Here is a 13,142-nt window from a genome sequence, read left to right on the forward strand (position 1 = left end):
TGAAGCTCAGCTGTTATTAGGTCATTGCACTCCCCATAGCACAGCTGATAAAGAGACAGCGTTACTGACAAGGTACACCTTTGCTACCCTCTTCTGCTCTTCTCCCAAACAAATCCCCCAGAAGAAACATAGCGTATTTATTTTCTCGATAAAGAGCCCTCAAGGTAGGGGGGAAACAAAAAATTAACCTTCTAATTGGAAAACCACCTCATCGTTACTACAGTTGAGGTGTCATGAGTATTTTGGGCACCTGAAGACCATGGAGCAGCCATGGTGGACCAGGTCCAGGTGGAAAGCCCATGGGAGGAAGAGAGATAGGGCCAGGAGGCTACACCAGGCACACCCCCAGGTGCCCAGAGTTAGAGTTAGCGCCTGCCCTCCCCCCTCATCACACACAAGTGACATCAGGGCCATTTGAATAATCAGATTGCAGCTACATCGCCTTGTGAGATACCAGCTGCTCTTGGATTGCAGCAAGGTAGTACCCAAAGCCTGGCACCACGAGTTCCATGGGCAAGGGTGCACACATGCTATGGGCTGCCGCTGTCCTCCTGCATTGCTGCTCTGCGAGAAGAAAACCAATCTAAGCAGCACAGACTGTCACTAGCAGTGCCCTGCCTTCTCTCACAGAGCATGACTAGCAGCAGAATTATCACAATGCCTTCCCCAACTTTTGCATAAAGTGACCTAAACCTTGAAATATTCTCATAGCCTTCCTCCACACCGAGGGGTCTGTATGCAGAAACGCTGCATTCCTTTGGCATTCCCTTGAGGTTTCAATAGTAAGTCAGGCATCTACTCCGAGCTTATTAAATACTTTGCACCTCCCCCAAAATAATTCTCCACCCTTCCATCAAGGAAACCTTGACCAGGCCCCTTCTTTCAACCACAGCATATCCCCTTGTCTGTTTTTAAATGCTTCCAAGGGGGAGGGGAGGGAGAAAGCCACACACACAGCTCTCTCCTTCCTTCCACAGCAGGTAGGGAGGTAATTTTGCAAACCTGGGTGTGCCCACTTCAAATCTGAAGATCCAGCAAGGGCTGGAATGCAGTGACTACTGGGCCTAAGTATTTCAGCCTGAGTAACAAGCTAGGCACACTCCACCATCTTCTGCATTCAGCTCAACTTTATGGCAACCCTAGCTGACACCACCTCTTGACCTTCCTTTCTGTGACAAGGATATGGATTACCAAACCCTTACCCTTTCCTCCCATGCACCTCAGCAGCCTCTGGAGGACGATACTCACAAACTACCTTTGTCAGCTACAACATACACACTCCACTAAAAAAAAAAACAACAATATATCTATATATAAATATATGGGTTTATATATATAAAAACCTATTTAAGGAGGTCTCAAGGAGGGGAGCCGGGGCTCTCCATGAAGCAGCCTCACAGCAGCAGAGGTCAATACAATGTATTGAATCATTTCAGCGCGCTACACGACGACTTTTGCTCTTATGAAGTAATAAGTTGACCAAACTATTAATCGTGTGCACATGCTGAAAGACAGACTTGACACACCCACTTTTGCTTTACTAATGGCGTCACACCTCTGACCATGTCTCACACACTGAGAGCACAGGGCTCCATGGTAAGCGCTTCCTGGCCCTGCAGTGTGCAAGCACTTTGGGTGGGCCTCATGAGCAACCCCCCCCACCACCCGCATCTACACCTTCCCCTGGTGCAAAGGGATACAAAGACTTCAAATAAGTTACTTTAGAAGCTCCTTAATAACCACTTTCGCCAAAATACTCAACATTTGCAAACTGCTACCAAACAACTCTAAATACACACCCAGCAAGCAGTGTTACAGAGACAGGACAAAAAAACTTCAACTTTTTGACACCACCACCCCCCAAAATAAAATAAAACCCAAAAACATGACAACAGAAAAGCATTACACATCTATGAAAGGAATGAGAGAGTCACTTTTACATATGGAGGCTACTGAATGAATTTTAAGTGGTTTTCTATATTTGATTTTGGGAGAGGGGGAGCGGAAACAAAGAGGAAGGAAGTACAGTTATGAGAAATGCAATTTAATTTTCTGTTAAACAGCAGTATAAATCTGAAATCTATCTAATGCATTCCAACATGATACTGCACAATGAAGCGGTGTTTTAACAAATAAGGGCTCTGGGAGAAGGAATAGGGGTATGCTAATACAATTACATTTATGATTTTTCAAATGTGTCTATATGTAGGCAACTCCTGCCTAGGAAAGTGCTTAAGTTCAGTGCAGAATTCTTTTCAACAAGTTACAGACAGATGCATGTTTCTGATCACTGTTATCCACAGACAAACAGGAAGATATGCTACCCAGTATGAAGAATGGACTTTTACACCATTTCAGCTGACAGGACAGGAAAATACTTCTAAACACATTAAATGAAGACATATATATATATATATATATGTAAAAGTTGGGGGGGGTCATCAGTGATTTTAAATTTACCTTTATCTGAATAAAATTAATTAGTTTTCAACATCATAAATAGAATACTACTTCTGTAAGCTGAAGATAAATAAATTTATTATCATATTAGAGAGACTAATAAGAAATTGTCAATTCTTATATGCCCCATGGAGTTTTATTCTTAAATCTAAAAATATATTCCACCTACAACAGTATTTTTATATACAAAGGGTCTGAAATATAGGGTACTGTAAATCAGAGCAATATACCTTGCATATTATAGAAGCGCACACACAGCACATTAATTTCCAATGCAAAGTATCAAACAAATAGCATCACATAGATTAACATGGTATAAATTGATCCAGGAAGGAGTTTCCCTCCACACTTAACTGGAGCAAAAATCCTCCACACTTTCTCAAGAGGAGCTTTCTTTTAACACTAAATAGTGATTAAAGTTCTAAATCTCAAAATATCAAGATACAGTGCCCATAAAGACCACCAATTCATCTCTTCAAATCAAGTATTTAAAAAAAACATACTTTTAAAAATAGCCCTGAAATAGTAGAAGCCCCTTCTAACAAAGTTACACAGACAGACATACTTCCCAGATTGAATAATGGAGTACAGGAACAAGCACGTGGAAAGTTTGATCTATTTTGTTTTACCCTTTAGTGCATGCCAGGTTTTCTATAATCTAAATATTTGTGAAAGCAGCAGGCTGAATTGCTATAGGCAGTATAAAAATACTACCCTGCTTTACTGCAAGTATTGCTTCTTTACGTGAGGCCCAACTAAATTACTGCCTTGCAAAAATTAAACATACATTTAGAAATTAAGGGTGCATAAATCCTGCCCTTATTGGGAAAAAGTCATTCTCCTGCTGCTTCTATAGACCAGCTCAAAATACTGGTGAAAAAATCCTCTCAAATACAGATGAGACTTCTACTATGTGCCTATAAAACGCTGCAGACTCCAGCATGGCAGGACCAAAAAAATATGTATACCAGTATATTTACAAGATGCGTTTTCTTGCTGGAGCAAAGCTGATGTGCTTGCCCGTTACACAGTTCACAACACCACGTTTCATTTCCTCATAATACCCAGATCTGAACCCTCCACACAGAACTTTAAATTTTAAAATCTTCACAATCATCTGCCTTCAGCCCATAATAACTCGCTTCTCCCACAAAAATACCCCTTCTTCCCCCACCCCCCCACCCCACCCTCTAATAAATTAAATACTAGCACTGCTGCCCAGCAAAGAGACTACATTAGAAATACATGGGGTGATTCTAGAAAACCTCTAGGACAGCACAGAGTGCATGCCTGTGGGTTTAAGAAAGCGCTCCATTTATCTACAGGGAAAAGAAACACAAACCTAAGCATTTTTCAAATTGCTTCTCACTGGGTAACGGAGGGCAAGGGGGAAGCAAGAGAAGGGGTGCAAAATGAAATAAATTACCTTTGTCTTTTAGGGACTGAATGTTCAACTTCTATGAGTTTCCCATGCAGCTCCACTTTACCTGGAGAGATAAACGGAAAGGCGAAAATAGCTAAGCTCGGCTGTGTGTCCCACGAGTCCCCATCTGCCGGCGCGGGTTTGCAGGGGTGCAAGGCAGGAAGCGGGAGCGCAACACGTTAGCCCATTCATCGGCGACCGAGGCACGGGCGGAGCGAGGACCCGGCACAGCCCCGGGAAGGCGGCAGAGCCCGGTACCGAGCCGGAGCTCCCCTGAGCGGGCCCCCTTCCTCCGCCCCAGCCCCGATCTCGGAGACACGCGCGAAACGCCGTGTGCGGGAGCCGAGCTCGGCTCTACCGAGCCGCCCCGTCCCGGGGAGGGCGACCGGGTGCTCCGCCGCCCCTGGTGCGGCCGCCGGGCCTCCAACTTCGGGAGATTTCTGCGCGGAAGGGAGCGGGAAGGGAGCCGAACGAAGGCACCGAGCGCAGCCCGAACCCATCTTTTCCAGGGAAGCTTTCGCGGCAGAGCTCCGCAAAGCCGCTTCACGCGGAGAAAGAAATACATTTCTATCTATTTAAATTCTTTTTTTTAAGCACACAAAAACAGGATGTCGGGGCCAGGAGCCGGCGCGCTGCTGGAGGCGGTGATGGGTGCGTGAGAGCAGCGAAGAGAAACCGAAATAAATAGCAGTGCAGCGCGGGGGGGGACAGGCATGGCTCTCCCCAGTTCCAAGTTCGGGGCAATTCGGCGGCTCGCCCCCGGCCCTTGCGGCCTGCACCAAGCAGCGGAGAACCCCAGCTCCCTGCGGGGGGAGGTGGCCCCTGCGAGGGGCTGCGGGGGGGGGGGGGGGTCCGCCTGCGCCCAAGGCGGGGTGTGCAGCGCTGCCCCGCGGAGCGCAGCCTGCTTCCCGTCACTACACTCCCTCGTAGCCCCCCACCTCAGCGCAGCGAGGGCCCCCGGCCGGGCAGGGCTGGCAGCGGGCTTTGGAAAAACATGGGAACCGCCGAGTCGCGGGTCCGGGCTCCCGCCCCTCCCCGGCCCCGCTCCCCCGCCACGCCGGGCTCGCCCCTCCCGGGGGGCCGCCGCCGCCGCGCAAAGCCTTCTCGGCGAGGCCGGGCGGCCCTAGCCGCGGTAAGGAAACAACAGTTCGCACCTCACCTGGGGCTGGGGAGCAGGGTGGAGGGGAACCCTCCTCCCCAGCCTTTCCCCCCATACCCTCCACCCCAAGACCGGCGGCGCGGCCCAGTCTCCGCGGCCGCGGAGGTGCGCGGGAGGCTGGAGCCGTCGGGGCTGCGGAAAAGAGAAGGGGGGAGTTGAAGGGGCTGCTCACCTGAAAGTGCCTCGATGGCCTTCATGGCCCAGCTCTCATCGGGGCAGTCCACGAAAGCGTACCCCGTCTTCACCAGGAACTGGCCCGAGAAGGGGATCTTGGAGTCCTTAAAGAGACTTTCCAGGTCGAGGGGGCTGACGTTCTCGCCGAGGTTGCCGATGTAGAGCTTGTTCATCTTCCTGGCGGCTCGGGGAGGCGCGCACCGCGGGCTGCAACCCTCGTCTTGCGAGAGGAGGTGGGGAGGAAGGGAAAAATAAAACAAAATGCGATGGAGGAAGGAGAGAGAGAGAGAGAGGACAGGGGAGGGGAGGGAAAAAAAAAAAATCAGATCTGCAGCTTGTGTCCCTCCCTCTCTCTCTCAAGGGGTAAAAAAAAAAAAAAAAAAAAAAAAAGGAAAAAAAAAAGAAAAAAAAGGGGCAAAAAAAAAGCTTTTCCAAACGGGAGCCCTAAGTGCCTGCCGTGCTACCCGGGCGCATGGGGGGCGCGGGGGAAACACCCAGCGCCGCGGCCGCGGATGGCGGGCTGAGGAGAGGAGGAGGGGAGGGGAAAGGAAAGGAGAAAAAAAACTACTTTTTTTGTCTTGCCCCCGAGCCCCTTTGGCAGCAGCAGGCGGACTATGGAAATGTCACACTACGTGCATGCAGGCGCCGCCTTCCCTGGGTGAAAAAAGGGGGGAGAGAGAAGGGGAGGGGGGGAGGGAAGGAGGGAGAGAGAGAAAAAAATTACTTGAATATTCCGTCTTTTTGAATGAGCCACGTGTTCAAACTACAAATCAACTTCTCACGTGAGGAATCCCAGCTCTTCAATTAGCGAGTGGATGGGGCGCGCACACACTCACGGAGGAGGAGGAGGAGGAGGGCCGGGGTGAAGGACGGGGAGGAGAGGTGGGGGGAGGCTGGACAGGACAGGACAAGTTTAGAGAGGGCCGGAGGGCGGGGGAAGGGGAAACCGGAGTTGGGTGGGCTCCGGTCTGCACCGCCTCTGCCCTTCCGCAGGGGGAGTCCGCTCCGCGCGCCCCCGCCGCCCAAAAACGGCTGGGCGGGAGTACCTCCCCCCGAGCGAGCGGGTGTGAGCCCGCGGAGGGAGGGGAAAAGGCACCGCAATGCCCGCCCCCCCTCCGGCCCCCTCTCCCGCCCCGCTCCGCTCCGCTCCTCCCCGCCGTGCCAGGCGGTGGGGATTGTTCATCGGGGTCGTGCCTGGGCGATCCCGCTCCCCGGCACCGGGGGTCGGCGGGGGGGGAGGGGGAGGAAGGAGAGGAGGGGGAAGGAAGGCGAAGAGGGGGTGTGGTGTGGGGGGAGGGAGAGCGGGGCTCCGCTCCCGCGCACGGCCGCCGCGGCTGCGTGCTGGGGGACTGCGCGGGGCGGGGGGTTTCTGTCAGCCCCGGAGGAGCCCCACATGGTAACGTGCCCGCATCGCCCCTTGAGCTGAGCCCTACGGAAAGGAGGAGAAAGGGGGGGGGGGGGGTAAAAATAAAAAAGACAAAGGGGTGGTGGAGAGTTAGGGGGATGATGAAGGAGGGGGGAAAGTCCTGGGGCGAGGGAGACGCGGCCCGGCCCGGGGAGGGGCGGGGGGACCACGCTCCATCTGGGAAATGGTGGACGACGAAGGGGGAAAACGCGAAGGCTCCGTTGCCCCCGGCTGGTAACGGCACACAAAGGGATTTGGCGACCCCCCTCCTCCCTAGCTCCCCCACCCCCCGGCCCAGTCTAAGGAACCATTCATAATTCTCCACATTGGTACAGATACAATGGTGGGCTTGTGGGGGAGGGGTTTGGGGGTGTGGAGCCTTTCCAGTGCAAACAAAACGTTGCCTGAAGATGAAGAAAGGATACGGAAATGAAAGCCAGCACTGTGTTTAATATAGCGATCTAGCAGGTTTTGTTTAATAATTCAACGCACTTTAGCCGAAGGTTTCATTTATTCCGTGGTAGGCTCCTTGCGGTACGTTTTAATAGGTATATCCATGGAAAATGGTTAAATGCTTTTATTAGCGAGCAGTGAATGGATTTCCACATGTCCTGGAAATCCGTCGTAAAGAGGAACACTTCATAGTTTTGTGCCTAACTTGGGACAAATACAGAATTAAAGAGGGGGAATTTAAATCTCCTCAGAAGCCGGGGAATGGGCAAGGGTCTGCCTCTTCCACCCGCCAGCCGCGGCAGCTGGGCTGGGGAGGGGGTACAGGGGCCGGGAGCGGGGGGAAGTGGCTGAGGATTTCGCCTGTGGTGGTATGATGCAAGGAGACATGTCTCACCATGAGGGCTGGAGCCCCGGACCATTGTGGAATGAGCAGGGGCTGGGGGAATGTTGGAGTAAGTTGGGAATACGGCCCTTTTGTGGTGTGCAGCCGAGCGCTTGGCTTACCGGGGAGAAAAAAACACCCAAAACCCTCTCATATTTGTGATTTCAACCCAATGTTTAACCTCAGTGTCATTTTAATGAACTTTTAATTGTTAGCTTGTGATTGAGGAAACCAAGTGGTTTGTGTTCCGCTCAGCAGAATTTAATCACAACTTCCATTTTGTAGAAAATTAGCAAATAATTATCTTGAGGATAGAAAGAAATTTGTAATTTTTTTTTTTCCACCTACAACATTAACCTGCTTCTGACTTTTTGATGCTGGATGTGGCACTTTTCCTAAATGAATTTGTATTTCATAACCCCATCTTGTGCAGTCTGGCTAAAATAAATTATTGGCCATCCAAGCTAAAACCGCCCCCCCTCCAAATGACTGGATTCTGAGTTAAACTTGTGAAAGGAATTAGTAACCATTCTTGTAGATTAATTGCATTCTTTAGAAATATGATTTGTACCAAAACTATAAGGCAGTCTGCATTATAGATTCATACTCTCTTCTACATGGTTGGGCTATAACGTTACCTGGTATTTCCTGTGAAAGATTTTAAGCAGGGTGAATATATTTAATTTAATATTCTAGTTTGAGAATCTGTTTTGCTGGGAGATTTTTTAATCTTTAATTTTTTTTTTAAGAAATTAAGATTGCGAGTTCATGATAACAATGTGCATCAGTTGTCCAATAACATCATAAACTGTTTTGTAATCAGATGATTGGAAATATAACCCTTCCTTATTAGCAATCTCTTTTTATTATTGTTATTTCTGATACTCTGAAAGCATCTTGCTACTAAGCTGAAATATTTTTCGTAAGGCTCAATAATGTATAGCTTTGTTTATCAAGTAAGGCTCAATAATGTATAGCTTTGTTTGTCAAGGAGCGTGGGTTGGTTGGTTAGTGGTTTCAAGAGTAAACCCAAACCTGGAATGCCAAAAAAGGCAAATCAACAACAAAAACTTGCTCCTCCTGCCTGCCAAACCCCCACTTCCCAGTGCAGACGGGCACGGTCCAGGTCAGCTGGGCATTCCCAAATACTAACGTTATGGGGAATATAGCTCTATGATTTGAGATACAATTTATTTTGGCAGTCACAGATCAAATGCGTGAGCACGCAGCAGAGCAGTCTCACAGTGAAGGTCTTTTTTCGAGCCATCTCTCTGTCTGAAAAGGCATTATTAAAAAAAAAAAATATTTCCGTTGTATTTCCGATGTTTACGTTTGTTGCCCACACAGCCAGAGGAGAAGTTAAAATACTTACATAAATATTCTACACTAGGGAGCAAAGCCAACCTTTAATTAGCGAGGGCTTTTACGACAGTCTGCCATTTGGAATTAAAGCTCAACCATGTGCTTCGTCCCACCTCCGGGGCGAGACACCGGCAGTCTCCGCCGGCCCCGTCCCACGGGCACCGGTGGGCAGGGCGCTCCCTCCCTGCTCCCTAGCCCATACCACAGCCCTCCTCTCCCGCCGGGGCGGCACCACGTTGTCCCGCCGGCGGCAGCCTCAATATTTACCATTAAACGCCTTTTTAGGGGTGTTTTTTGTGGTACCAGGGCAGACTCCCGCCCGAATCTGCGGCTGAGGCGCGGTGGGCAGCGGGGCCGGGCAGCCACCGAGGGGCCTAACGGCTGCCGGGCCCACAGCCTCCTCCCCGCCGGCCCTGCCTCCTCCTCACGCCGCCGCGGGTGCGGAGCCGCCGCTGAAGGCGGGGAGGAATCTTCCCCCCTCGCCGACGGGACCGGACGGGACAAAGGTGCTGGACACGCGGCCGCCGAGCCCTCCCATCGCTCCCGTCCCGTCCCATGCCATCCCCGCGCCTCAGCCGTGAGGGGCCGCCAGCCCCGGGGACGCGGAGCCACCCCGCGCGCCCAGCCGCGGGCGGCCATAGTAACTCGTAGTAAGCGGCGCGGGCCGTGGCGCGGCGCCGGCTCCCATTGGCTGCGCCTTGCGCCTACCAGCGCCGCCCGTCGCCGCGGCGCGGCCGCCCATTGGCTTCCGCGCCGGCCCCTGCGGCGCGTGGCGCGAAAGCGGCGGCCGTGGCCGCGCGGCGGGGGCGGTGCGCGGTGAGGCGAGGGGCGGCGGCGGGTGGGGGGCGCGGCGCCACCGGCCAGGGCAGGGACGGGACGGGACGGGACGGGAGAGCCGGGCCGCTCCCTCCCGCCCTCCCGGCGGCGGGCCGGGGCTTTGTCAGGGGTAAGTGGGTGCCACGCCGTAGAGGTGCCGGTTCTGCTGCCGCCCGGCCCAGCGGCGGAGCCCTGCCGCCTCGCCGCAGGCGTGCCCGGCACAGCGGCGAACAAAGAAGCGGCGGGGAGAGGCCGCCTTACGGGGAAGCGCGGCCGGCGCCGCAGGATGCCCGGACCGGGGAGCAGCGGGGCGGCAGCGGCGGCGGGTGTCCGTGATCGGGGCTGCCCCGAGTGCTGGAGCGGTGCTACCGGCGGGCCCGGGCGCGCACCCCGGGCTGTGCGGGAGGCGGCTGCTGCGGCGGCTCGGTGTCGGCGGTTGGTTGTGCTCCTGTCGCCGGGAGCGGGTTCTTCCCTGCTCGGTGTTAGCGGTGAGGCTGCCCGGGGCCGCGCAGAGAGCCGGCTGCAGCAAGGGAGCCGCTCCCCGCCCGCCGCGCTTGGAAGTTTTGATGGCAAAATTCCGCACAAACGCCGGTGAATTGTCGAGCGGGAGCGCGGCGGGTGGCTGTGCCGGTGGGAAACGAAACGAATCAATGGCACGGCTGCACCGGGAGGGTTAGGGCTCGGGCTAAAACCTTGCCGGCAGCGCTGATCTAGTGTTTTCCAATAAAAAAGAATCACACCGAGGTTAGCTGTCTGTGCTGTTTTGCTTACCGGAAATTTGCAGGAATTCTTCATTTAGTGATGCGGCGTTATCACAGCCTTATTGTATTAAAATAATACAAACGATTCCTAGATCAGTATTCCGGTACATAAAACACTGTGGCTGTGGCTTAGACCGAGTCTCTGCATGTTGACCCAAAAGCAAGTGTTTAAATTTTACTCCATTTCGTCCAGGCATATCTTTATTCAAACACCGATTGCTCACTTGATCTATTTTCAGCTTTCAAACATTTGCAAACAGATCTTGCAAAACAAAACAAAAAAATGCTTTCGGGGACATTTAAATGACGAGGAAATGGCTCACAGTCTTTTTTGAACCTCTATCTACATAAACTTTTCATCAGTGCTCCCTGTGCTTGGCACAGCTGGATTTAAAATGGGGACTTTCAAACCTGAACTTACCGTATTTCAGTTTGATATCTGAAACCTGAGATCTTCGCAATTGTGGTGGAAAGGGAATGTAGAGAAAATATAAATATATCATGTGTAATGCAGCCGGGCAAATTCAGAAGTTTATTTGATCAAGTGACAGGAAGAATTGCCAACATGGCTTCCTCTAGCTACAAAATATTTTGTGGGGCTTTTACAAGGAGAGGAGAACTGAAAACGAAGGCATTATTTCAAAAGGAAAAGTGTTTCTCATTATTTAAGTGCATTTTAACTCTGCTCAGATGTTTTTTTGTTCTGGTTTTGTTTTCTTACATTTTAGAGAAATCAGAATGTATTTCTTGTTTGCTCCTCCTTTGATCAAGGAGCTCTTTTGCCAAGGGAGGGGAAAAAAATATCAAGTAAGGGAGTAAAATGGGGCAGGAACCCAAGCATGAAATCCCTTTGGCGAGAACAATGAGACCCTCCTCTCCAGAATCTCTTTTGCCTTACTGGTATGATAGTGGTGTTTGCAGCGAGCAGTATCATAGGTCTGTGGTGAATTCAGCCCCAGGACCTTTCACATCTTAAAGTTACATGGAAGGAGAGTTAAATTTGCTTTTTAATACCTAGTACTGGTCAGATTTTGATGTCCGGATTTTCTTACAAGTAGCAATTATTTATTAATAAGGAAAGAAAAATCTTTTTCGCTAAAAATCCTGGTGTGATGCTGGCCTTTGGAAAAACTCTGAAACGTTTTTGTTTTAATATATTTCTAAAAAATCTTATTTTGGATACAGATTAGTGGCTTTGTTATAGTAAAGCAAAATTTGAGATGCTAGCTACTGAAGTTTCATAGGTTTTTCTTTGTTTGATTGATTTAATTTCATTTAATATCTCTAAATATATTTATTCTGTTGCCTGAGGTTGGTAAGAAATCATTGCCTTCCACTGCAGGCAATAGTTTGGTTTAGATTTTGGTTCTTTTACAAATTTAATGTATAGTAAGTGCTCCGATTCTGATGTAACATTCATGAAAATAGCTGTTTAAATTGGCCATTCATGAATCCTTTGAAGAACGTGGTCAGGAATGTTTGTATTTAAAATGTGTTTCCTCAACACAGTATGTATTTTATCGTTTGCTACTTACTAGTTTTTCCGCAGCTCAGAAAGCAACCTCATGTTAAACATGGTCAAGTTTTTGTTTCTGCTCTGTTTCTTAAGGAGGCTGAATAGTTGAATCAGGAGAATCATGGAGTATATGGCAATTTTAAACTACCTGTGAGGCTGAAGGCAGAGCTGCAGGATTGTTGGCTCCTCCTGCAGACATTAGTGCTTATATCTGAATAATTTCATTAGGTCATTTCACTTATTCTTTATCTGGTTTAAAATAAATCAGGCTTAATCTTCTATGTTTCTCCTGAAAGCCATAACGTGTAACTGTTTCCTTTGCAATGGGTTACCTTAGGATATTTTACACAATGTTTAGGTATAAAATGGTAGGGAATTTTGATTACAAGTGATCGATTTGAGTAGGTATTGTCAGTATAAAATGGCTGGCACAAGCTTTTTCTGTAAGGAAATACCTATATTTTTCTCTCCCAAGTTCTGCTTCTCTGACAGTTAATTGCTCAATGGAGTTTGACCTTATATTTTTTTCCAAAACATTTTATGTACAGCCTGGTTGTTGCCAAAGGGATCTAAGTCAGGGAACTAAAACTTCTACAAAAGTTAAATATTTAAGTAGGTGAAGAGAGATCTGAAACAAAAATCCCCCGCACCCTCATAGGTACAGCCTGTGAAAATAAATACAAGCCTTGGTCTGGCAAAATTAAAGTGCATACATATAGCCTTACTTTCATGCTAATTAATTCCTGTTTTAAAGCTCAATTTACATCTCAATTGAGCAATCCTTGATACAACTGGAGGCACACAAATATATCTTAGACTAAGTAGCAGTTTCTACAAATTTCACATTCAGGTTTTTCTTCCAGAAATGTTTTTGGTTTCTGTAAAGTTTTGCAACAGTAAACACTTTATCTGAGCCTTTAAATGCCTTTAAAGCGCTACTTAAACCAAAGTTAGAAAAACAAGTAGGAAAACCTGAAACAAAGTACATATTTAGGCAAACCTAAGCCTGCAAGTCTAGTTTGAAGCTAATTTTTGCAAGTCTGGTTTGAGCCCATTGTTTGAAGGTCTGGTCGTGCTGTAGGAGTGAGGCTGAGCTCACAGATTGCACACTAACAAAGTACCATAATGGGGTCACGGAGGTCAGAGAAAAAATTCAGCTTTCTTGCATCAGACCTGTGATAAAGCCCCAGCCTATATGCAAACAGTCAGTGAAACATTCTCATAGGCAGCA

At 49.4% G+C, this 13,142-nt stretch overlaps 1 protein-coding gene across 3 annotated transcripts in view; it reads right to left on the reverse strand.

The window, feature by feature from the left end:
- Positions 1 to 6,281, reverse strand: part of IGF2BP3 (insulin like growth factor 2 mRNA binding protein 3) — a 115,702-nt gene extending 109,421 nt beyond the window's left edge. Inside the window, exons 1-4 of one of the 3 annotated variants that reach the window (XM_062622528.1) lie at positions 5,999 to 6,281; positions 5,785 to 5,870; positions 5,215 to 5,436; positions 3,887 to 3,947 (exon numbers count right to left, since the gene is read on the reverse strand). In XM_062622528.1, coding sequence (XP_062478512.1) covers positions 3,887 to 3,947; positions 5,215 to 5,389 — 236 coding nt within the window. In that variant the 5' untranslated portion in view covers positions 5,390 to 5,436; positions 5,785 to 5,870; positions 5,999 to 6,281. Of the gene's footprint in view, positions 1 to 3,886; positions 3,948 to 5,214; positions 5,437 to 5,784; positions 5,871 to 5,940 lie in introns of those variants that run through there. The other 2 variants (XM_062622527.1, XM_062622529.1) reach the window with 2 other exon arrangements.
- Positions 6,282 to 13,142: the final 6,861 nt, after the last annotated feature.

This window comes from Pezoporus occidentalis, unplaced genomic scaffold, assembly GCF_034315485.1.
Source record: "Pezoporus occidentalis ecotype Australia unplaced genomic scaffold, CSIRO_AGI_Poc_V1 ctg243, whole genome shotgun sequence".
Classification (NCBI taxonomy): Eukaryota; Metazoa; Chordata; class Aves; order Psittaciformes; family Psittacidae; genus Pezoporus; species Pezoporus occidentalis.